Below are 24,508 nucleotides of genomic sequence, written 5' to 3' on the forward strand. Positions count from 1 at the left end.
CAGGCGAATTCCAGCCTAAGAGTGCGGGAGCTGAATAGCAGGTAGGATCTCCACACCCCCCCGCCCTCTCCATCAACAACAGTTCGAGGCTGTGCCTTGGGGGCACTGCCAAACGCTAAATTCGTCTCGATAACATAGGGGCACAGGGGCTTGGCATAGAAACACCAATATGCCAAATAAGCTATTTGATCCTGCCTTGTGAGCCTCGTGCAATGATGGATGGCAAGGGTCTTTTTCATTATAAAGCGTCGCAGTGCCCATGACCATCACCCACCGCAATCATCAACAAGCGAATACCGGCGACGCCGAAATCACAAAAATAGCGCTTTGTAAAGAAACCCCCATCTTTGGATTCCGCGACATACCGCTTCCTGCCAAAGAGAGCCTGATCCAAAACTTCAGCAACAGGCACTGACCAAAAACACCTTCCGTAACACGCTATACGCAGCTTCTTCATCACCAAAAATGTTTAGTCGCTTCAGGAATAAGTTCTTAACCAAGAAGTCCTCCGTCGAGGATCGCACACATTTCAACAACTCAAAGTCGACCCCCAAGAGCAAACCCTTCCTCGATGTTCCTGAGGAGGCTCCTCCTGCTTATGAGCCCACTCAAAGGACAGCTCCTCTTCTCAACGTTCCTCGGCGTGGAGCTTCACCAGCACCTAGTATATCAAGCACCAACAGTGCCGAAGATAGACTTGCCTTCCTCTCAACTTTCGATACCATCTTTGTCATTGACGACTCTGGATCCATGGCTGGTCAATGGGGGGAGGTTCAAGAGGCTCTGAGCACTATTGCCCCGATCTGTACTTCCCACGACCCCGACGGTATTGACGTCTACTTCCTGAACCATCGATCGCCAGCCATCGGAACTGGAGTTCAAGCACCCGGTGGATATTTCCAGATCCGTGATGCCAACCAAGTCCAACATCTGTTCAAGTCCGTCCGTCCCTGCGGAGCAACACCAACGGGTTCTCGTCTTCACAGCATTCTCAAGCCCTATGTCGCCCACCTTTCCCGTCGTGCGGCTAATGTTGACTCGACCAAGCCTGTTAACATCATCGTAATCACAGACGGAAGTCCTTCGGACGATCCAGAGAGTATCATCGTTCATCACGCCAAGAAGCTCGATCAGATCGAGGCACCCCCTCATCAAGTCGGTATCCAGTTCTTCCAGGTTGGCAACGATTTTGGTGCTACTAAGGCTCTCCGGAAGCTCGACGATGATCTCGCTGATGAGGACATTCGCGATATGGTTGATACAGTAACTTGGAATTCTACCACTTCGGACAACGTTAAGGCTTTGACCGCAGATGGGATTCTCAAGGTTGTTCTTGGTGCTGTCGTACGACGCCTTGATCGTCAGAAAACCCGGGATGAACCGCAAAGCGGCTGATACTAAACATTGCACTTATTACTGGCCTGTTACCTGATCATACTTTACTCTTGTCACAGCAACAGTATGCTTTTGCTGAAATCTGGTTCTTCGGGCTTGAAATTGGAGCTGATGCATGTAGCCACGCCAGCAAGGCCAGAATTATTCTTGATAAGGAAAGGAAGCAGATGGGAAAGAACGAAGATTTGATTCCTAGTTCAATGCAGCAAAGCTCAATTATTACACACCAGTCCTCTAACATCACCTCCATTTCTCAAATGTCTTCTACTCACTTCCCTTGGGATCTGAAGTTTCCCAGAAGAGGTCTTGAAGCCCTCCCGATGCTTGCGTTCACCCTGGCGGCCAATATTGCACATATCCTCCTGTCTTCCTTCACGGTAGAGAAGAAGATGCCAAGAAACACCACAGTCTTATCTATCTATATACAGAAGAGAGAAAAAGCGTGCCATGTTGGGATGTATTCATCTATCTATAAAAGCGAACCTAATCTCGTTGCCGGTGCATGAAACGAAATATGTGGCTAGAAAGCGAGCGATTACCTGCTAAAAGGAGTATGGGGCACTTAGGGAGGAGTGTAGGTTCTTTCACAAATGTCACTGAAACATTGGGACACAGGGGTAGTGGCCGCCATAACCGTAGGGTCTTCTCGAAGGGTCTCAAAGATTAGTGCCCACTGTGCTCGTTAATTTACAGAATAGTGAACAAGTCACAATATTCGACGTTGATGGTTACATCTGCCGTTGTTCCCGGATCTCGTCAGGACACCAATATGATTGATGGTAGTACTCATATAAAATCCTGAGTTTAATGCGACATACGGCCTAGAGCTTGCAATCACCACATAGAACTGAGTGTACTAATGTGCGATGCGATGGTAAGTATCGTCACTAAAATCACGGTGGTCATGTTGCGACTGAGCATTCGTTGGGGCCTAACCCCATCTGCAAGAGGGCTCCAAAGCGAGACTGACTACGAAGGAAAGATTTGGAGGTGACGAGTAGCTGAACTAGCGCTTATTCTCGTCAGGGAAGCGGAGATTGCGTTGGAAACGAGCTTCTGGTAAGATTGACTACGTAGAGAGGCCGACACTATAGAGGATACGAGAGACATGAATCTTGATGCCACTGCGACAACGAGAAGCGCATTTTGCTTCTGATCAAAGCGGCCATCAACATGAATACAATAACAGGCAATCAGCTTCATACGCCAAGGCGACAAATCTACATGTCATGCATGACGGCGAAATTTGGGTTTTGGACATTGCGGCCTGTTTACTTCTAGCGTGTGTGGCTTGAGAACATGTAGCTGCTTCCTAATCCATCTGCTCTAGCGTTCGAATACAGCGAATAACTGCATTTGGATGAAGTACAGCGGATGAGGGACCAAATTTTGACATCATCACGTTCGCCTTCTCGCTTCTCATACAACAGCGCAAACTCATCAGCCGCAGTAAGCTCCGACCCATCAGAAATCTAGCACCGAGCCAATTATTGGTCTCTGCATTGTCCCCAGCACCAGGCGCCTGCGTGGTGTACAGTAACAAGATTGCGAGGCTGACACGGCACAGCCACGTAAGGGCAAATAGGGATAGTGCAACACTATTCAGCGCACTATGCACCATCAACCCTGGTTGAATTTACAAACTTACGGGGTTATGCATGGCCTAGTTGAGGCGGTATGCTTTGGCTGGCAGAATTACCATTGTTTACGCTCACCGCTTTTCAGTTATAAAGGTGTTGTTATGCGCGACTTGAAGGAACGAGTTTCCCGATCTCTCGTTTTCTCAAATCCCTGCTACTGTTACTATATAAACCCACCGCCTACTCGCGACGTTTGCGTGTTTCACGCATTATCTTTATAGATTCCACACTTTTCTCAATCCAACCTTTTTTATTGAACCATAAAATATATCATTGTCTCGCATAGCCACCCCGTCCACCATGTCCTCCAACGAACGCCCAACCTACGACACTCCCCAGATGAATGGCACTATGGGGATTATTGTTCACGGTGAACAGGTTCTCATCCTAGAGAAGAGACTCAAAACTCGGGAAATATTAGAGAATGGGCCGCCAGGTACATACCGCGCTGGTGTATGCATGAACCTGTTGGATTCGACTAACTATTCTGTGCCAATAGACTCTTGGGCATTTCCAGGCGGTAAGGTCGATGACGGTGAAACTCCAGAAGAGGCTGTCGTGCGCGAGTGCGAAGAGGAAGTCGGCTTGAAGGTGAAAATTCGTCCAATTGGGGACGAACCCATCTGGGGCGTAACAGACGACTGCCTAGATCAATTTTGGCGTTGCCACTTCTATGTCGTGGTGCAGACAGATCCTAATCAGCAACCAGAGGTTAGTACTTGTGGAGGTCTCCAAAGTATCCTATTTATTCTTGGCAGAAAGAGCCTCCGTAGCAGCTAACATATCTTTCTGTACAGTTGAAGGAGCCACATAAGCATGTTCAGTGGATGTGGATCAAGTGGACGGAATTGTGGGCCAAAATTAAGGAACCGAGCGATATGAAATTCTTTATTTCCATGACGAACATGGTGGAGAAATACGATAGACGAGGAGATCCGGCAAATCTGGAGAGGCGGCAGCCTGCAAATATATTAACCTAGGAACTCTTCAAGTTGTTGTTTTACGAAAGGACTCTTCCTTTTTTGCATTTTTAGGGATTATGACCGGCGTGGGTAGACACCTATTCATGTTCGAATGGCAATGATCCCATGAAGTATTAGGAAAAAGAAGATAGATATATGGATATTTTGCTATTTTCGTGGCTCGCGTAAGCTTTAGCTATTTACTGCTCTTGTAGTGCTGTAGGTAGAGCAAACACACACTCCGGCGACGAACTGGGACTCGCTTTGCAATACACGTATCAACTCCCTTTCCGTGATATATTTATACAGGCCCCTTCTGGCTCCTTCAATATCTGGTGAGTAATGAAACCTATCGACGCAGGCAGATGAATAATCATCAGTACCCATGAGCAGTTCCGTGGCGCGCTTCGAAGCAACGCCAAATAGACAACACATGACTCAGCAGGTTGGATGGGTCATTGCAGTTGAAACATTGTCCAAGGTCATTTGCAGTTATGCCTCGGTAGTCTAGATAAAAACCTATTGCTGAAAACCTATCTTGAGTTAATCAAGGTAGCTCTTGCGTCGCCGCAACGTTCCACCATTCTTATTTAATAGGTGGTGCGGCCTTCGCACAGAACACCTCGTCCTCTTTACCGATTATCTCGCCCTTTCTCTGGCCAATACGTTAGCACAATGACTTCTCTGAAGCTCAGGCTTAGGTACTCACGCTGTTGCCTGCTATATGCTTGGTGGATATTCCCTTTCCTGGAAGCCTAATGCTCATCGTAGTACATCACATTTGTTGATGGAGAACCGATGGTATGTTTATGAGCAGGAATAAATATTAAGAATACTACTAGAAGAGAATATGATGACAAGTCTAGTACCCCAGAGAGATGATGATCGTCCTTCTCCGTCAAGCCAACCTCAAAAGTAGTGATATAAGGGCGATCAAAGAGAGAAATGTCTCAAACCAACTTCTTGGTTTCTGATGGGGGATTCGAGTATCCTCAGCGTCCCTAATTTTCTGCAGCAGTCGTTCAACTTCGGCGACCCTATTCTTCAACTCCTCATGACGGGTCTGGCAGCTATGTGATCGGACTCTAAAGGCGCGCCGTTGATTGCCTGGGTTGAATTTTTGACCTTGTGGAGGAAATCGAGTCAGTAAGAAGTATTCATAAACCCTTTCTAAATACTCACCGTCGGTCTCAGAATCTGTATAGTCTGCGCTAAATCGGGCCATTGTAGAGCCAACCAAACAAACTTTTTGTCAATAAAAACCGGCTTTCGAGTAATAGATGATGGCAAATTGATATTGCTATGAGATGTAAGAGAGTGGGCAGAGTTAGGTGGATGTAGAAAGGGCTTAGGCACGTAGATATACATGTATTCGCCCGGCTTGGTGCCTCCAACTTTGCTCGAGCTAACATTCCACGCCTTCTTTTCACTTTCATGGTTCCATTTCCATGCATTCATCATCATGAGATCATGCTGTGGACTTGCATCTTCGCCGGTCCAACGCGAATGACGTTGGCTGCAGACGTCCGCGCGCCGATGAGTAGAGTGTATCGGGTGGCTATGTCCATAGAGTGATTTATTGTCGTATTGTTCCATGACATCTTGCGCAGAATTTTGGTGAACGAGCCGCACTGCCTCAATACACATTGAAATAACTTGATGTTCGAGTATTAGCCTTGAATCTGGTCGTGGCTTCCTTGCTGCTTAGCCTTGTAGCGGAAGGTCTGACTTCACACGGCTTACGCATCCCCTATAGGATGCACAGTGGCTATTTCCTACTTTCCTGGATTCCTAGCACCCCGGATGCTCTACTTCACGAAGGGTGGGGATGTCGGAATACTCTCTGTTGATTGTCAAGGCAACTTCACCCCCTCTTCACGGCGTCGAGCGCATCATCCACACCCTTCTATATCTGCACGGATCGGCATCTGACAGAATTCCGGTGGTGACGCAGCTGAAGTGCAGGGCTGGATTGAAGAAGATTGGCAGTTTTCCCTTCATGAATGCATGATTGGATACTATAAGGTCGGCGTGTCCCGAAGGCGGCGGCTTTGGTATGGAGCTACTGACGACGAAGGCAGCGTTGTAGGCAGAAATTGAGGGTCCTCTCCACGCTCAGTGGCGCGTCGAGGATATTTAGGAGTCCGTCAGGTGATTGTAGAAATAGAAATGGCATATGTTGTCCACGGTTTACGCTCGCAGTTTTCTCCTCTCGTCATTAACCAGCCCATACCTCGAGAAGTAGCAGCTCGTCCATACTTTAACTGAGGCACTGCGGCCGAGCATTTCATAGGATGAAACATGAGCCGCAATTGCCGTTCTGCTGTCACAAAAGTGTTTCCGGACATATGCCCTGACTATCTTCAGTCAGTCGCAAAGCCATTGGGGTTCGACCCAGACAAAGTGATAAACCGGATCTTAGATCGTCAGGAGTCGGGTAAACCATACAAAAGCAACTGCGAAAAAGGAAAGGCGAAGCCGACACACAAGACGGCAAAAGCAAACGAAGGAACATCAAACAATATGACAACAAATCGCCCAAGTCTGGAGATCCGTCGATGAGCTGTGAGTGTTGCTTTAATGAGATTCCGATAGGCCAAGCCGTTCATTGTGGTGGAGAGCCTGCTCATGTAAGTGCAATGCCATCATCTCGAGTGCAGCTAACAACCATTAGTCATTCTGCAAAGTCTGTTCTCGGCGGTACGTCGAGTCGCAGGTCGCCCTCGGCAAACTTCACATAGTTTGTATGTCCATGAACAGCTGTGAAGCCAGCTTTGCCCAAGGGGGGAACGAGGCAAATTCATGGACGAAGGACTCTCTCTTGCATGGGACCGCTGCGAGCAAGAAACGAACTTGCGCCTGGCCAACATGACAGATCTGGCTAGATGCCCCTTCTGTTCCTATGCAGAAGTGTATCCCCCGGTATCTGCTAACAAGGAGTTCAAGTGCAGACATCCTGAGTGCGAAATCATAAGCTGCCGCCAGTGTAATCGGAAAACTCATATCCCCATGACATGTACAGAGGCAGCCGCTGCGAGAAGTGCTGATGGTAGGCACAAGGTCGAGGAAGCCATGTCGAATGCAGTCATTCGCAAATGTAACAGATGTACGTTCCCACACTCTAGATGTATGTTCGGCAATGATCTTGGTAGGCGAAACCCCGTTTGTCAAAGAGGCGGGCTGCAATAAGATGACCTGTACCCGAACGGGCTGTCAAAACGTGCAGTGCTACGTTTGCTCCCAACCCTGTAATTACAGTCACTTCAACGACGCGTCTCTAGGTGGAAAGGAGGGGAACTGTCACTTATACGATGACGTCAAGGATCGACATGCAAGAGAAACCAGGGAGGCCGAGAATGCTGCTAGGACACCGCTATCAGAGGCGACTAATGCCAAGCATGCAGCGAGCGACCTTGGTTTTGAGTTCTCCCTCTGACGGGCTGGAGAACGTTTCAAACTTGAAGAAGATGTGTAGTTCCTGGCATCGTGAATACTACCTAGCTAGCCAAGAGTCTATCAATCCCATGGCTCTCATCAATTCCAAGGGTCATGGCTTTGCCTTTCGATCCTATGTCTCGATCTCTTCGCCGCGACTCGAAATTCTTGTACTCCAGTCACACGTCTTCTCCGACAAGAATTACAGATAGAGGGAGAGAGGTGATACCTTTGACCCTAGTACCCAGTACTAAGTTCTCAGTCGTGATATGAGCTCTCAACCACAAGTCTCAACGGCAAATAACACATCTGGCTCACAACGTAGTGCCCAGTGTATCCACGATGACACTGATTTATGGGGCTGTTCGCGATCTTTCCAGGGACCAGACTGCGCGACGCCCTTGCACCAAGGCAAGGCAATATGGCAGACTGCTGAACAAACACCTGACTAGTGCAACTGGGGGTGGAAACGCATTGAGTAATTGTCGCTATCTACTGAAAGGCAAACATGTTTCTGAACATATAGCATGGACGCTAACGAGCCCCTCGAGATCAATCTCAGCAGACGGACTTGATAGGTATATATAACACTATGAAGTTTCTAAAGGGAGACTAACCGAGCTATCCTTGTAGTAGATATCTCCTACGGTAAAGGGTACGTACGGCACGCTGGTCTACGCCATTGTGGTGATATAAGCTCGCAGCCATAAGCCTCAACACGCTGGTCACTCCGGCCTCAGCTGGCAAGCATTCCCGGCTGTGGCAGTATCATTAGAATGATATACTACCAAGTTCGTTCCGAACTAACGCGCATAATTCTCTATGATCGACCCATGCATGCAATCGAAAAAGTCTTTCCAAATGAACCGTTGAGACCGTTTATCGTTTCTTGTCTTTCTCAACACCTTTAGCGGCACGACGCGGTCAACGTCCCTAACATCGATTACTCCCACTATAACATGTTAGTGGGCGCAGCACTAGAGATACGGGATCTATCTTACGGTGGTTGGAAGCGACGAGTTCATTTTCCTGGTATTCTTTTCCCCTTTTCCCCCTCCGAGGTAGTGCCTCAGGCCAGTACATCCATATAACCAAGGCATGAACATCTACGGGACTTGTACCTCGGATGTCGACGATATGGGCCACCCAATCCCTTTTACGCTTTATACTTGCCCGCCCCAATTTTGCAGTGCAAATGTTAGAGTAGGGAGAAGCATTGGTGACTGATACGTAATCTCCGAGAAGAAATCGCCTTCTGCCCTGTGTATTATTAACTATACGGGTTAGTGGACATATAAACAAATTGGAACAGGGCATCTACACACAAACGAAACTCTTATATCGTGGCATATTGTACCATCTTGAAGAAAGGTTCACCTGGTAGTAATTGTATATCTTGTCTGAAGAAAATGGGCATAGCAGCTCGCCAATCTTGCCCTTGTTTGCTGAAGGGATGCGGCTGTATTGTGTGATCCGGAAACCAGCTCTATTACTGTAATTTACCTCTGACATGTCTAACACTATGCACAATGTTCAGACCCAAAGCATTAGAAGAGGGTGACCTGCAAGCACTTATTATGCACCGGCAGCCTGTGCAATTTGATCCTGTCATGCATTGATCTTTAGAAGAAATTGGCCATTATGTCGATTTTCAGCTTCTATAATTGTATGATTTTGACTCTGTAACCTTTAAATATTGCTTCTTTGCCTCATGTACGACGTGCACCTCCAAACTCAATAACGGCCGAAATCAAGAGAGTTACCATTCTCCAGTGCAGAACATACTGCCCAGCGGAGCTCAGAAAATCTGCGGCCTTCCTGGGCCAGTTGAACAGGGAAGAGAGGGAAAACAAGAGACTGAATCTCGCGCGTTCGTTGTAGATCCCTCTATTCAAAGTGACCAAGTTTCAGGATTAGCAAATGAGCCACTATGGCTTCAACATCGGATGCCATAATGTATTGGTCGATCTAAGAGCTCAAGAATCGATCCAACGTATGACGGAGCGTCGCTAAAGATCCCAAGAAGGAGGCTATGCCAAAACAAAAGAAGTGGCGGGACCAGTATCGACACAAATGTCCGTCACCCCCTAAACTAGGTGCTCCCCGAGACCGGCCACTACAGTATCCAACAAAGAGTACACTATTGTTGGCAGATAAGAGGAAGGGATAAGCCTTTGCTCAAACGTTGTGTGATTGGGCTCTCAGTCAAAGCCAAAATCGGAAGTGAAACCAGGAGACGAGTTGCACTGAGAAATACGCACTGAGAAATACGCACTGAGTTTCTTGGATGGCCTGACCACCCTCCGCCCCCTTTCTCTTCACCCGTTGGCTTATCAGTCTCGGTAAACTAACCCCCACTTCCGTACATATAATAGACTATTGTCAGCTTCTGCCCGCCAGGCCGGTGCTCAAGCCTTCTCCAACTGCACCAACTCCGATCAGAAGAGGATTGAGCACAACCTTGAACAACTGTGTGCAGTCATTATGACCGGGCCAGATACTATTAAACAACGCCGCACGCAGCCTGGGGACCGAAACGATGCAAAGCAACCCATGGCGAATCCATCACCCATATCCAGGACCGTCACGTGGCACGATATTCCCGAGTGGCGGCGAGACAAGCATATCCCCACCGGCTATCGCCCATTGGAACCAGACTATCTGCAAGTCATCAGAAGTCTTATTTTCTTGCACAATGAGACCTGCAACGTGTGGACCCATTTGATCGGCGCTCTGCTGCTGCCACTATTTGCGGCCGCCATTCTCCGAACCGTCTCTAGGCCGCAGTACATGGACGTCACAAGGACTGATTTTATCATGTTCATTGTCTTCTTCTGTTCCGCCGAGCTCTGTCTGGTTTTCAGCGCTGTGTACCATCTCACCGAAAGCCACTCACACGAGGTGGAACAATTCTGGCACCGGAGGGATTTGCTAGGGATCGTCATCGTCACTGATGGCAGCTTCATCCCTGGGATATACTATATCTTCAGCTGCGAACCAATTCTGTTGAAGGTTCATTGGACAATTGTTTGCCACCCGGTTCATTTAGACACACCCTCGGTTGTAAAAGAGTGATAGGTCTTTGAAGTATGCTAATCAGGTCATTAGGTTGTAGTTTGCGGATCTGCTACAGCAGCTCTCATCTCCATACCCAAGTTCAGGACGTTGCGGTGGCGCAAGGTGAGGGTCGGTGCCTACGTTGCGCTCGGTGCATCCGCTTTTATTCCATTGCTGCACGGCGTACATGTCTACGGGCTAGAATATATGTTTCAGTATTCGGGCATGAAATGGTACCTTGTCGAGCTCCTTCTGTATGGAGGGGGCTGCGGCATTTATGCAGTATGAACATCGTATTTCCCCGTCCTCCGGACCTTTTCATGGTGAGGGAGCCGCATCTGACCCAGGAGTGCAGTTCCGAATCCCTGAGCGCTTTGCACCGGGCCATTTCGATATCTGGTTCAGCTCACATCAGATCTTCCATGTAACGATTTTATGCGCCATGTACGTGCACACAATTGCGCTGATGCAGGCTTTCACAGCGTGCCACACGCTGGACATATGCCACATTCAGTCTGTTCATCAGGCGAGGCGCACAAGGTTGTAAGGGCTGGGGATCAGGATCAGATAAAGGGGATGCGAGGTGGTATGCTCCCATTTCAATGTGCTCTATCGCAACCACGGGGTTGAGCCGGTCAGGATGAGAATCACACATCAGGAATTCAGTTGCCAGTCAATCCACAGCGACAAATTCGAGTTTTTGGCTGATGTTACATTATGAGAAGCAGCCTCCTTGCGTTAACTCCGTTCTTGTCCTACGTAAAGGCAATAGATGGAGGGAGATAGCTGAGACTAGCTGTATGTGAAGCCGTCTCAGTCTACCTCACGAAGTGAGGGGTAGGATTAGGGGCTCAATGTGAGTGTGACGTTTGGTCTATATCACGACTATATGGCTATAGGGGATTATTGAATGCATCATGCTCCCTTGCTGCGGTGGTGAGGTGGGCTTTGCTCGACCTCAAGTGCCGTATGATTCCTTTGTGACGCCTTAATGATGCTGCTCTACAGGGAATTTCAGATTTAGTCGCCTGCTCAATAATAATGATCGTGCTGCTCTTTTACGGGTCATAACAGCAGTCAAGAAGCCCGTTTTAGAAACTGAACCAGGAATGCACTGTGCTATTACCAAATGATGCCATGGGCGGGGAGCAAGGACGTTTGGAATGAATTGGAAATGTCCTCCTCATATGACCTACTCGTTGACTTTATTTACTTCCGCGAGTGCGTACCGCGATGCCTGGTATCATGGTCATCCTCCGCCAATGTTATTGCTTCCACTCTAATCGCATGCTCAAACAGCTCTATGTATTCTCTCAGGTCGTCTCATTGTGATAAGAAAAGAAGGGGGGCGGTGGGGAAGTCATTATCGAGCCATGGCAAGAACACTGTGTGCTGCGCCTCTCTGATCGTCGTGGGTGATCAATTTCCATGTACGCTCGGATACCTCGCCTGGGAGATGGCGACCCGGAGTGAGCCCTGAGGAGGCAAGAGGCATGGCAAGTAATCAACAAGGGGGTGAGCTCTCTCTGCTTGACACATATATGATACCGCACTCTGCAATTGTCTCATGATCGTGAGTTGACACGTGCTTGGGCCTTCACTCATGATAGAAAAAAGCGCACGGGTTTCTTTCTTTCTTCTTTTTGTTTCCTGCATCTTCTGCAAGCTTTCCTAGCATCAGCCCTGTCCTTCATTTCAGATCTCGCTGCTCATCCGCCCGCCGACCAACTCCCAGATTTTGGGCCGATTATGGCTGAACCAAAAGACATAACCGCTTTTCTCAGCGAGGATGGCAAGCCCACTGATCAATTTGAAACTCCCAGCGAATGTATCGCTGCTTTTAAAGATGATCATGGTCAAAAAGCTCCTGTATCTCACCATTACATTGGGCGCCGGTGGAAGACCCCATTTTGCCTCCGGTGTATCATCCCGCCCGAACTTAATTGTCCATCGGCGTTCGAGGTTTTGGCAATAGATATTTTTGTTAACGGAAAACATTTTCAAGCGGCGATTAGGTCCATAACTCGCATTAGAACACACGTAGCAACCCGTGAGTTTGGCGGGCGGCTGACAGAGGGACCTCCCACCTACGAAAAGCTACAGTTTTCTCAACCTGGTAATCGACCATCTAATACCTCGGTGACCTATGGAAGCGCTAACAGCTATTCCATACCAGCCTGAAGGACAAATCAAGGCTGTTTTTAGTCTCCTCAAGGTTAAGTGGGCTGATTCTTCTTCGTCAACCAAGGAGGAGATATGGAGTAGAGCAAGACTGCCAAAAGTCTCTAAAGCATGGTATGCTACGACATTGCCTTGCATGATAGACGTGTGGTTACTGATCTCTCTTATAGTGCAGACTACGAAAGCCTTGGTATTGAAAGAGTCTTGCAGAGGCGCGAGATTCGAGTCTTTTGTTTCTACTATCTCTTCGATCGTATGTATTTGTTCACTGAGAAGTATATCGTGCGTACCGCTAATCTCTGACTAGAACATCTTAATGTTCCGTCATCTGAGAAAGCTCAGTCAGAAAGCCATCGGAAACATGCCTGTATATACGGAGGGCAAAAGACGGTTCGATTCTTCAAATACAAGGAGGCGCAGCTCGACGGAGATATGGGAAACCCACGGAACCCACGAAACCCTCTTTCAAAACAAACCCAACGTCGAAGACTAGGCCTGATCGACCTTACTAAGGAGATTGATTGGCGAGAAAAGGCAAACATACCAGGAGTTGGTAAGTGGTGTCGGCGGCTAGATAGGGGTCGTATTCGGCGTGGTCCTGGTTTGCAGTCTATGAGAAAGTAGAATAATCAGACAGTGATATAGTGAAGTTTGGCTCATAATGACTAGCAGTTTGTGGTTAAGGGTCTATGGAAGGTGAAGGAGTGCGGAGGAAGCTTAGTGGAATAAGATCTGAGTGATAGATGGAAAAGTAAGTTGACACGGGGGCCGTTCCGAAGGGAATACAGCCAGAGTTTTATCTCTTTGATTCCGATTAAAGAGGCTATAGCAACTGTGTTCAATATGGAAGCAAGTTTCGTGAAAGGATCGGCTTATACATTACTCCTTACACTGTATTGTTGGCTCTTCCGCAGTGTAGTTGTGCTCTAGTTGCAGGAAAGCACTACGCAGGTGTTTGATGTTCGCCCTTGGTCTCAACCAAGTGACGGCCACGTGAAGTTCCAGAGCTTAAAGTCCGCTTTTCAGAGCGCAGTGAGCCCCAATCGTTCTATGGAGGATAACCACCCAGTTTGCTTCTTCTGTCTCGTTGGGCCCTTTGAAGCTTCCATCGCCGCCGTGCAACATTATCACATTTTGTACAATAAACTGGCCAGTAGGAGGGTGGATTCGAGGACACTTCTCCAGCCACGTCCAGGTGGAAGGTTCTGGCACCTAGGCTAAGTGACGGACGACTGAAGGGGTGATAAAAGGTGTTGTTCGTATTTTATTCAATATAGAATCTGACCGAAAAGATGAAGAGGAACCTCCAATGACTGAGGAAAATTGAGATGGAGTTTGATTCTTTTGCGATATGGTTTTGTTTCAAGCGACAGGCTTATTCATTCATGATGCAGATTGTCGGCCCGCCAGCTTCCAACAAAAGCCATTTCCTGGCCACCCTCTATCGGAGAAACCAATAAAGGGCGCAAATGCATGCTTTCAAAGGCTTGAGCAACCGGCCTGCTGCTCAATGTTTGCTACCGTCAAAGTCAACCTTGTATTTCCGTGATGCAGAACGAACTTGGGAAACGCACTTTCTAGTAAATTTGGGAATTTCTCTCGTTCCCGAAGACACTCGAAACATAATGCTCGGACCTGTATATCATCTTTAGATCGAGTGCCTCGATAAAAGCATTGTCGATCTACGATACAGAGCTCTAGGAGTTGGGGAACTTTGGCGAGAATGCTTTGAAGCAGATTGATGTACCAGGAATCGACCTCAAACCTGGTAGGCTTTGGCCCCGGGTAGTCAAAATCCAGAATGAACTGTTTGTTGGATTGTAGATCTATTTGCCAGTTCTGACGGATAGTATGTGCTGGCACCCGACTACTCCATAACCCGAATGCAAAGCGGCGCAAGTGTTTCGTCACCTTGAGCGTCTCAACGAGTGCTTCAACTTTTTCATTCTATTATCCAATGTCAGTAGTTGTGGTTACTGAGAGAAAACAAAGGGCTTTACCAAATTATTCCAGTGGCTCATTTCGAAACATGTCCCAGGTTTGCAGCAGCCACTCTCACTTAGAACAAGTGACTCAACCTCTGGAAAGTCCCTCAGAATGGGTTCCAGGCACTTGGGATCCATGTATCGAAGCGGCGATTGCTTGTATATATTGGAATTAAATGATGTGTCGATATGAAGCGCCTTGAGGGAATGATGTCGACTCTTCAATGCATTATAATGGGTTTTCTTCACATTCATAGGCAGCTGGACTGCTTCTAGAGTTGTTGGTTCGAAGCTGCAAAGGATAGTCTTGAATTCCTCCCCACTGGCCCTGTGAAAAATCACACTGCGAGGCTTTACCCATTTATCATCTGGTCGGAATTTCTGGTTGAATTGTGGAGATTGACCTTTGAGGTCAATATCGAATGTGACGTCGCGGAGGCCATTTACTTGACTTAGGCAACAGCCAATAAGATTGGCCGTGAGCCGAGGTAAATCATGGTTACACTCAGAGGCCTGGGAGTTATGTAGTCCTATGAACTGAAAGGTGACATGTCTATAAATCGATTAACAACAACACGAACTTGGCCACCCACGTTGGTCAATCGATACCTTGTTTGCTCGAATGTATTGGTTCTTTGTTTGAGTGTCTCTTTGAACAGTTTTAGTTCTTCAAACAGCCCCTCTAAAGTGCCCAGGAACTTGACACTTGTGAATAGTTGCGGGCTGAATATTTCTCGAAGTTGCTTCGATACAGTGGTGCAGATCTTGATCTCAGGATGACTGAGGTACGATCTGATCATGAAAAGGAGCTCCTTTGGCATCCTGGCCAGTCCGCAGAAGTCTGACGCGATCGGGTTAACCTGCGCGGGGGGGGATCCTGAAGGGAATTCTGGCGTACAGGTCTCCTTGTCACTGATAGATAGGTGACGTGAGAATAGTTGGTGATACGCCTCTAGTGTGAGGTTGCCATCCACAGCGAGGCCATTCCTCAACGACTGCTGTGCAGCCTGTCCATGAGATTGCCCAAAGTTCATCAGTTCTGGTCCACCAAAGTGTACCTCTTCTGTTTCTATCCCCTCGCGGAATATGCTCACTGCACGAGCTTTTCTCATTCGACGAGCTTTGTAATACCAGCGGTAGTCATCTATGACCTGTTTGTAATGTCGCTTGATCCTCCCTCGATCCCATTTACACAATGGAAATTTCTCCTTCAGACGACCGATAAAAAAGGCAGAATACGTCCTCAATACATTGCTTTCTTCGGGTTTCATTTCACCATTCTTGTGTAACTCATATAGTAGCTCTATAAAGAAAAGCTTCTGTGCTGGTGTCCAACAGTTGATTGAGACGTTTGGTGACATAACGATGAACCCCGGATTAAAGCAAGCTGTTTTAGCTGCGATTGAGGAAGAAAGATGGAAGGGAAAGTGAAAAGAAAAGAATAGGGCGGAAGAAGGAGGTATGAAATAGGAGATAAACAGTAAAGCACAGAACAGAAACCTCGAAAGCCATTTATAGGCACGATTATTTCTCTAGTTTCCCAGGTGCTCACAGGATTGGTACGCTTCTTGGTACTCTACAGGCATAGGTCTTCTCTGTGACTCGTGATGTGAGAATCAAAAAGTGTAGCTTGGATCGTTTGAGTGGCTGCCCTTGTCGGAGGCCGTTCAACGCCACTATTGTCTCCTGTACGTGATTACCTGCCTGGTTAGAACTCTAACTTGTCTAGCCTTCTCACATGGATGGAAAAGATAAAGATCAATTACCTATGCGTACTATGACGCCTGCAGCCGATTACATAGATTCAACATGTAGGCGTGGTGAATGTACGGCTTGGGATTTATTGACAGTCGTCTCGTTTGGAATGAACTATAGGTAATGGTGAGAGGCTTGTTAGCTAAAAGCCGCTGAGTTGATGATTATTTGAAAGGCTTATGGTTGTGCGCATTTATATATTAATACATTGCTTGGCGTATGCCCCCCCCCCCCCCCCGCGGCTACTTTCGCACTGAACATTTTTAGCATAGGTACTAATGATCTCAAGGCCGGATATAGGTAACGACTAAAAACAAGATATCTATTAGTCAGTGCTAGCAATAGGAGGAGTAGTCCATACCGTCCCGGCCGAAATCAGAGGCCGCTTATCGAAGCTGCGCGGCGGATACAGGTCTCAATCCAATGGCAAACACATTCAAATTAAAACCTCGCTAATAAAGACAGTGACCTGAACCCCTTGCCCCTAACGGACTCAGGTCGACGGTTTTAACAGTCAAGAGAAGTATACTTTATGGCCAAATATCAATTGGTAATTATCAGGACATATCCCTAGTCCTACAGTCTAAAATCAATTGTTGCATCAGCTTACCAATCGTCACACTTCAAAGGGTGGGGAGGGCAGAAAGACCAAACAGGGTTCCAGAGTTCACATGGCTGGTGTCACCCATATCCGAGTGTTTCGTTGAAAACCTACCCCCGTTCGGGTTCGGGCCCGAGTGGGAATGCTAGCCCTGCAATCAGACAATACGTGACGCTAACCGTTAAAACAAGAGCGGATTGCCTTCCCGTCTAATCAAACTATCCACCGTTTACTAGCGAGATTCCCATGGTAGACAAACCACTTTGGCTTCTCCCCCAAAGCATCAGCTCGCCTTTTTTTTTTACAATCTTCACGCAACATCTATGTCTACGTACGATCGCTGACGCTACAAGCGACATATATACCATGGCTCTGAGAGAGAAAGGGCCGCAGATCATCGCTACAATGTGGACTTTGACACCTGTAGCCATGATTTTCGTTGCATTACGAGCATACGTTAGACTACTTATCAAGAGGCCATTCGGCATTGACGACCTTTTCCACAGCTTGGCCTTTGTGAGTTACCGAGAATTTTTCTTCCTCAATATCTCTTTGTGCTTTTCTTTTTGCCCTTGTTTCCTCCACTAATGTAACCACATGCAGGTGTTTCTTGTCTGTTATACTATCTGTATTACTATCGCAGTACATTACGGCTTCGGGCAAGATATTTCTCGTCTCATTCATCAAAATTCTAGGCACTTGCCTCTTGCACTGCTTTTCGAGGCTATTGGCCAGACCTTTGCCATTGTGGGCATGGTACTTGCCAGATGGTCAAGTGCCTTCCTTCTACTTCGCTTAACAAAGCCTTTATTGACAACACTTCGACGAATCATATTATGTTTCATGTGTTGTCTCACTGCCACCTCTGTGGCTGCCTGTGTGCTGTCCTGGTTGCAGTGTTCTCTGGTGAGGTATTCATGGTGGCATCATGTCCTGGACGTATGTGCCGATAACCCATATGGGTTGATGTTCTTCCACAGTGAGCACCTGCTGTCTGCCAGAATCACCTCTGAGACATACTAAAATCACAAACAGGCTTGTGCACGCTAGCAGACTTTCTATTTGTCGGCTGGGGCTGGCATATTCAGCGGTCTGTAAGCATGACAGTACAAGACAGAATTACCACTCTCTGCGGCTTCAGCCTTAGTCTCATGTAGGTACCCATCCTCGCCATCTATCAAACGTTGTTAAGAAGCGCATGTAGCACGGGAGCATGTGGCTGCAAGCGAACCTTGGAAGCAATGCAACTTTCGAGCCCCAACTATACGAGTGAGTAGCCATCATCATCGGTAGAAACCCTGGTTAATGGCTTGCCAGATGATACAGTAGGGTTAGTGTTATGGTCCGCAGTCGACATAACCACAATAGAGGCCTTTAATGGCATAGTAGTCTGTCTCTCTTCCTGCAAGCAGCTCTTCAAAATGTGGACTTCAACCCGAATTGATGGCCGGGAGGTCAGGGACGATCATGCTGTGCAAGCATACGGAGACAGTCCACCATTTCCTCACCAGAATGGAAGGTCAATGGATGCCGAAAAGTGGCGGGGTACCAATCTTACTGACGGGAAAAGCGAATCTGAGGTATCAGTACTTCGTTATTCTGCCAGAGGCAACCTGTAATCAGATATCGAAAGCCAATGCGAGTCATTACCTGTCTTCTTGCCAAGGGCAGCCTGACAGGCCATGTAACGCTTCAACAGCGGCCTACAAACACCAGACGTACGATGCTTGTGAATTATGGTTCTGTCATATCCTGGTAGAAGTAACGAATGATATTCGAGGCCGTACATACCAGACTCAGACGGACAAGAAATCTCATTCTGCTTCCACCATGGCTCCAACCAGCGCCTGCGTTCGGAGGATGACTACGACCTGATGTGCAAGACCTAACCTTCCGTATTTGTCCTACTGTAGAGGCGAAGGCAATAACACCCTCAAGACTCAGCCATTCTATAATGAGGCCCTCGAGGTAGAGCAATGAGCCCCTTCACCAAACCGCGTTAATATGTATGCCCGTCCTATCAGGTATACCGTTGTAGATTGTAGTTGTTTACTGGTCTCCCCAGAGATTCGGTCCCTCCGGTCTCGTCGTTGCGTCCATCGACATCTACAGAGCGCAGAGACGGGGGACATCATAGGCTGTTCAACTGCCGCAACGCAGTCGACAGGAGAATAGTCTGCGGTGCAAACTCGCGGGCGGAACCGACAATGGCTCTTTCCGCCAGCTCGGTTACGGCAATCTGCCCGCTGACACACATGGCCATAAACACAGTTTGCTCTGCGGCAAGCTCCCCCACGCGTACAAGTTACAGAACGTGAGAGATGTTCAAGCGCTGGGAGCAGGTCTTTATCAATTGGTGCATGTTCATATCCACAGTTGTCGCTCTCGCATGAATTATACAGCTGTGCATTATTGCAGAATCTCTTCCCCTGCGATAGCATCTTGAGACGTCTTGCGGCATCACGGTCAGGTGGGGGCAAGTAAGCGTCGAGACGGTCCTCGGCTGCATTGATGGCCACGCATCCATATGGGATGTCGTCCTTTCGAGGTAGGGACTCGATATTACTCTTGGTGATACTGGAGCCGCGTCCCCAATCACCTGCCAGGTTCTTTGTGCCTGTGCCGATAGTTGACGGCGAGGGTGTACTACTCTGACTGGATGTTTTACTGTCGACGTGAGAGAACTTGCAGCCGCTGCCATATCGGCAATTCCCTTGCATGTAAAAGCTGCAGACCGAGTTCCCATCATTCGAGTTTCCTTTGATCGTAGAATTTGTGTATGGTGAGTTGACGACTTTACTGATATTGGTGGACGACGCAAGAGCCGTCTTTGTTTGCGCAGTAGAATAAGCGTATGTGAGTGGTACATGGCGGAATACACCAGGGAGTTCTTCAATGTTCATGCCAAGTCTGTCAAACTCCTTATGAAACAACACACTCGGCGTTCGAATAAGCGTGAATCTTTCACGGTTGCCCCTAAAGGGGATAAGATCGGATACGTAGCCCACATCATGGCAGGCCGCGAAGTAAATATGCTTGCACTGGGCGTTGTCGGCGTAGAGACGGAGAATGGCTTTGACTTTAAAATCGGCGTTTTCTTTTAATTCGCCCGCGTCGATAAAATCAGCGAGACCGTAAGATCGGTTAAATCCAGCTGTGAATGATGAGAATGATCGCTTCTCTGCACCGGCGAGACCGTTTTTGCAAAGTGCTTTTGATAGGCCTGTGAGGTTGGCGTAGACGCGGACCATGACCTCGCAGGATTCGAGACCTTTGCGGCGTAGACTATCTTTGATAGTATCATTGAGTTGTTTGGCGGCTCTGCTCCCGCCTTCTTCACCGTCTTTGACGAAGCGTTCGTCAAAGATGTAACCATCTCCGTCAACGACTACAAGAGCAAAAGGATTACGCTCTTGACCTCTTGCGAGCTGCTTGTAGCGCTCTCTCCCCTCACGCTCCTCTTCATAATCGCTTTTAAGACGCTTATAGTCTTTGATCAGAACAGCGTACTGGTCGAGAATATCGTTGAGGGCGTTGTTATTTCGGAACGCGGCAAGCTTCTCAGCTGCACTGTCGATTGTCGCATCAGGAAGCATTGTCGGCGGATGGCGACGACGACATGCCCTGCATTGCCGAAGATTCCGGGGAGATTTGTGAGTGAGGTGCGAAGTGAAAAAGGAGAGGGTATGGTGTCTCTTACGGTGAGTGCGGGCACAAAAGAATGCCGGGCAATCTCAGAGCGGTAGATGAGATTGCAGTTGCGGAGTCATGTGATATGCCACGTGTGTTACTCTTCAGGCATCAACGGCGGCAACCCAATCTTGCTCGACGGTGCAGGAGGACAAAAGAAGGGCGCCCACGTAAGGATTGTTTCACTTATTTTGTTGTTTGTTTTTCTGCGTGCACAGTCACTTTGTTGGAGACGTCGCTGTTTGCGCTCGTGAATTTGGTCAAGCATCGTATGTTTGAGGCCGTGCGTTTCACCGCCCCACTACCCGCATTATTGAAACGGCTTCCAATCTCATGCCATGGGCCTTATAGTGCATGAGTTTCTTTGAACTCACAAAGAACAGTCCGATGTTTCGGAAGTTATACCTAAATACACTGTCTCTTGTATCTTCATAACCATTCTCGTCTCGTCTCGTCTCACCTTGGGGCACCTCGGTCCTGGACTTATGCAGCGGCCTGACGTTGCTTATTCTGTAGTCATCCAGCATCTTCCATGTGTCAACAAACGCAACAAGTCAGTCTCTAGTCTATGCCTTCATTTATTCTATCGTTTCTCTCCCCTCCCATCATTCGCTGAAAGAATAATCCGTGCACCCCTCCGCGCTCTTTACCTTGTAAAAAGTATCCCTCTGATACGGCTCCAGAGGAATATTTCTCGCGAGTCTAGGCGGCAAATCTGGACTAGAGATAAAGTGTCTTCCAAACGCAAACGTAACAGGCCGGTCTTTGAAACCTGTTTCCAAGGCTTTGTTTGCCTTTTCCACCGTGTAACCCCCTGCTGGAATGACTGGTCCGGCCCAATCCCATTCTGAGCTTTGTTCTCGACGAGAGCGCAACGGTCACCAAGTCTCCTGCGCCTCACTGGGAACAGACATCGGCTTCAATCTCAGCACCGAACTCTCGCAGAGGCTCGGAGGGCTCTACCATGGGCGATGAGCCTCCTCGTACGGCTTCTAGACGAGGTCCGAAGAGTAGTGATATCATCAAGGCGGAAGGGCCTCGATACACAGCAACTTTGTCTGTTTCGATCGAGCTGCCGAGCCCCGATAATAAGATTTTGCTTCCGATTCTTTACTCCTGCCTGATCAGCCGGACCTACATTCTAGAAATTGTTTTGGCTTCAAGAGCGCATGGTTCCAGGTCCTTCACAGAATGCGTGCACCCAATCGCAACAACTTAATTATGCCCGCGACCTCGCCAGCATATGGTGGCATCTTAGCCGTATGGATATCGATGGAAGCGAAAGGGCAGACATACTGGCAACGGACCGGTCAAGACCTCCCCATATCAACTCAAGCCCGGCTACGCCGGCCTTCATCTACAGACACACCAAAGTGAGAGCTGACGCAAAAGCAGCTTTGGGCAACTGACAGAGCGATGACCAACCCGGCGCATACCAATTCCTTACCCTGATGCAACCCTAAAGTCCTCACGAGTAATCAAGCTTTTCACGGAGCGCCCTGGAGGTGTATGTTTGCGACCACTTGCGGCCAATGCCATCTGGCCGATTCCGTACCCAATTAACCGTGGCTTGATGTTGAGTAAGGAAGCCTTCGTCAACTGTCTTGGGTCATCATCCCTCTGTTTTGGAAGTCAAGATCATCGTATGCTCAGTAAGCATTATACCGCTGACATTTTCGTCGAAACGGCACTTGGTGATCTCTGACTTTGCTCCATCCATTTTCAGTTGGCTCGGATAGTTGTCGATTCGAGGGGTGGTAAATTGCGCAACCCAACAACTCGGAAGGTGAGGTCGAGCTAGATTATCTTTTTGTCAGTCTTCGTTCGGCTAGCGGCAGCGTTTGTGGAGGGTTATGCGGCGCTTGTTGTTTCTGAGGACGGTAGGCTTGTCGTTCCGGTCGATTGGTATTTGTTGCACCGTTGCGCTGGACTCTGCCATAAAGCGTCAAGATCGTTCACGCGTCTTTGGTCGAGCCCTACTTTCCTTCCTCCACTTCACATTCTCGCTTCCGGCGCTCAGCCGCGATAGCTTCACTAACCATGCTAGGCTTCATGAAGGGTTCAATAGCATGGTCGTGCAATGACCCTGGCGTATACTCTTCTCAATCGCAGTTCGTTTCGCCACAGACGACGCTTTTTTTTTCGCCTTCTTCTTCGGGTTCGACGAAACGCAATCCCTATAGACATTAAGGAGTCCGATAACACGGTGAATCCAGCATAGTTATACAAGGAACAAGATCCAAGGTCCAGGGATGTCTAAGGCTAAAGTTGGCATATAGGCAATTGTCACCAATTTGGCGCCAAATGCCGAGACAGTGTCATCGAGATGCTGCGCGTAGTCAATAGCAGTTCTTCGTGTTGAGAAAGCATTCGGGGCATTCATGTATTGACTGATGGTGCTTAGCATAACGCGTACTGATAAATCGCGCGATGAGACGGCACATCGATTTTCCACTTTTGTGGCTTTGTCATCATACAGCAAGCCAAACCATCAGTGAGCTCACTAGTGCTGAAAGCAGACTACCCTGTAGTCACCAGCCTGCATTCACCCAAGCAACATAAAGCCCCCGGGGTACCAATATAGATCCGCAAATAACAGATACAACCATTTTCATTTCCTTTCACTCGCCTCTTCTGGGTCCTATGAGTAGTCGCTCTTACACTAAATTTCATGGAGAACTTTGTCCAAAGTGAGAAGGATCGACATGATGCGCTTGTCTTATTCAGGTGCTAGGTAGTATATCCTTCCAGACGGACCTGAAGATCCTGACACCTTATCAATTCGAATCCTGCAACCTACCCGGCTATTCCTAATTCTCTTTAGCCAAGATTCTTCGCATATGCAGGCACTTGTCGCAGAAACAGGGTCCCATCAGACGAGAGTCGTAATGCCCTTCCTTGTCGCTATTGGCTTGGGTATAAGTCATGCTTTTGATAACTTGCTCGCTGCTGTCATAAACGTTGTTCGTTTGAAAAAGAATCCGGGGAGGTAAGCTTTGTATGCTTTTCAGGGACTGCCAAGCCTGTGACCTAAGAGTGTCATTATCTGCGGCCCCAGACCTGCGGCAAACTCACTTCTGCTTGTAGTCGGACATTGTTGAGACACATTACATTGGAATTGAGGAGAAACGTGAGTCATGGGCCAGGATAGGTCCCCTACCCACACTTTTATACTCATGAGATCGAGTATGCATATAGGGGTATGCAAGGAAAGCAAGGGTCATTCTGAGACCGGGCTGGTGGCCCGAGTGGCTGGCCATATGCAGGGAACAAGTGACAAAGCACTTTGTCACACCCATCTGCGCACCATTTTGGTTCCAGCGACGATGGTAGGGGTTTAAAGTATAAATAACTATCTCTTGCAAGGATAAAGTGCCAGCTTTAGGCTATGGATTCATTGTAAAAGCCGACTTTTGGTGGCAAAAGAGAGTTGACAAAAAAGCATCAGCGCTAGTCCCAAAGTGGTCATGTCTCAGACAGCCCCTCCACATACCGCGGAGATGAGCTCATGACAATAGGTAAGAAGCGTGATGCCCAACTCCCAGATCTTGTAGTCTGTACTAGAAGGCGATTATTTGCTGAAGCTCTAGCAATATTCAGTCAACAATGGCACGAATAAGAGCCGTTCTAAGTGTAGCTCTCTAAACCCCGCGTTTCTCAATGATTAGCGAATGGTGGAGAACTGCATGTACTGCAGGCTTAGCTTCTTCAGGCGAAGCACTCAGAAGTAGCGGCCCCAGGCGCTTCATGCCTGTGGAATTTCAGTACGGTGGGAACAATCCAACGTATCTCAGGCCCGTTGCTGCA

General features: G+C 48.1%; 6 protein-coding genes across 8 annotated transcripts; 4 read left to right on the forward strand and 2 right to left on the reverse strand.

The window, feature by feature from the left end:
* The first annotated feature begins 181 nt into the window (after positions 1-181).
* FOXG_12493 (uncharacterized protein) lies at positions 182-1,879 on the forward strand. The gene has a single exon (XM_018392289.1). It carries the CDS (start codon positions 466-468, stop codon positions 1,393-1,395), a length of 930 nt encoding a protein of 309 aa, XP_018251865.1. The 5' UTR covers positions 182-465; the 3' UTR covers positions 1,396-1,879.
* Positions 1,880-3,169: 1,290 nt separating this feature from the next.
* FOXG_12494 (uncharacterized protein) lies at positions 3,170-4,291 on the forward strand. 2 transcript variants are annotated; one of them, XM_018392291.1, is made up of 3 exons: positions 3,170-3,471; positions 3,535-3,746; positions 3,833-4,291. In XM_018392291.1, the coding sequence occupies exons 1-3, from the start codon at positions 3,336-3,338 to the stop codon at positions 4,013-4,015; spliced, it is 531 nt and encodes a 176-aa protein (XP_018251867.1). In that variant the 5' UTR covers positions 3,170-3,335; the 3' UTR covers positions 4,016-4,291. The 2 variants fall into 2 exon arrangements, with proteins under 2 accessions (XP_018251867.1, XP_018251866.1); XM_018392290.1 differs by having other exon boundaries at positions 3,198-3,746.
* Positions 4,292-5,825: 1,534 nt separating this feature from the next.
* Positions 5,826-6,137, forward strand: FOXG_20937 (uncharacterized protein; the record flags this gene model as incomplete). Its single annotated transcript, XM_018401264.1, has 2 exons — positions 5,826-5,942; positions 6,087-6,137. 2 exons carry the CDS (start codon positions 5,826-5,828, stop codon positions 6,135-6,137), a joined length of 168 nt encoding a protein of 55 aa, XP_018251868.1.
* A 3,391-nt stretch (positions 6,138-9,528) lies between these two features.
* On the forward strand, positions 9,529-11,391 carry FOXG_12495 (uncharacterized protein). 2 transcript variants are annotated; one of them, XM_018392292.1, is made up of 3 exons: positions 9,529-10,459; positions 10,541-10,771; positions 10,845-11,391. In XM_018392292.1, exons 1-3 carry the CDS (start codon positions 9,917-9,919, stop codon positions 11,034-11,036), a joined length of 966 nt encoding a protein of 321 aa, XP_018251869.1. In that variant the 5' UTR covers positions 9,529-9,916; the 3' UTR covers positions 11,037-11,391. The 2 variants fall into 2 exon arrangements, with proteins under 2 accessions (XP_018251869.1, XP_018251870.1); XM_018392293.1 differs by having other exon boundaries at positions 10,541-11,391.
* A 2,438-nt stretch (positions 11,392-13,829) lies between these two features.
* On the reverse strand, positions 13,830-16,031 carry FOXG_20938 (uncharacterized protein). Its single transcript, XM_018401265.1, has 4 exons — positions 15,265-16,031; positions 14,671-15,208; positions 14,245-14,617; positions 13,830-14,187 (listed from the first exon to the last, which is right to left on the reverse strand). The coding sequence occupies exons 1-4, from the start codon at positions 16,014-16,016 to the stop codon at positions 14,150-14,152; spliced, it is 1,701 nt and encodes a 566-aa protein (XP_018251871.1). The 5' UTR covers positions 16,017-16,031; the 3' UTR covers positions 13,830-14,149.
* A 1,478-nt stretch (positions 16,032-17,509) lies between these two features.
* FOXG_12496 (uncharacterized protein) lies at positions 17,510-23,145 on the reverse strand. Its single transcript, XM_018392294.1, has one exon. The coding sequence runs from the start codon at positions 20,605-20,607 to the stop codon at positions 18,961-18,963; it is 1,647 nt and encodes a 548-aa protein (XP_018251872.1). The 5' UTR covers positions 20,608-23,145; the 3' UTR covers positions 17,510-18,960.
* Between the last annotated feature and the right edge of the window lie 1,363 nt (positions 23,146-24,508).

Source organism: Fusarium oxysporum, chromosome 3 (genome assembly GCF_000149955.1).
Source record: "Fusarium oxysporum f. sp. lycopersici 4287 chromosome 3, whole genome shotgun sequence".
Taxonomy (NCBI): Eukaryota; Fungi; Ascomycota; class Sordariomycetes; order Hypocreales; family Nectriaceae; genus Fusarium; species Fusarium oxysporum.

Bases quoted from the DNA above. Each gene is read 5' to 3' on its own strand.
- FOXG_12493 (XM_018392289.1), top strand. From the start codon at position 466: ATGTTTAGTCGCTTCAGGAATAAGTTCTTAACCAAGAAGTCCTCCGTC.
- FOXG_12494 (XM_018392290.1), top strand. From the start codon at position 3,336: ATGTCCTCCAACGAACGCCCAACCTACGACACTCCCCAGATGAATGGC. The intron at 3,747-3,832 runs GTTAGTACTTGT...CTTTCTGTACAG, and splicing joins ATCCTAATCAGCAACCAGAG to TTGAAGGAGCCACATAAGCA.
- FOXG_12495 (XM_018392292.1), top strand. From the start codon at position 9,917: ATGACCGGGCCAGATACTATTAAACAACGCCGCACGCAGCCTGGGGAC. The intron at 10,460-10,540 runs GTTTGCCACCCG...TCAGGTCATTAG, and splicing joins TGAAGGTTCATTGGACAATT to GTTGTAGTTTGCGGATCTGC. The intron at 10,772-10,844 runs GTATGAACATCG...CCAGGAGTGCAG, and splicing joins GGGGCTGCGGCATTTATGCA to TTCCGAATCCCTGAGCGCTT.
- FOXG_20938 (XM_018401265.1), bottom strand. From the start codon at position 16,016: ATGTCACCAAACGTCTCAATCAACTGTTGGACACCAGCACAGAAGCTT. The intron at 15,209-15,264 runs GTATCGATTGAC...ATCGATTTATAG, and splicing joins AATACATTCGAGCAAACAAG to ACATGTCACCTTTCAGTTCA. The intron at 14,188-14,244 runs GTGCGTTTCCCA...CTTTGACGGTAG, and splicing joins ATTCCCAAATTTACTAGAAA to CAAACATTGAGCAGCAGGCC.
- FOXG_12496 (XM_018392294.1), bottom strand. From the start codon at position 20,607: ATGCTTCCTGATGCGACAATCGACAGTGCAGCTGAGAAGCTTGCCGCG.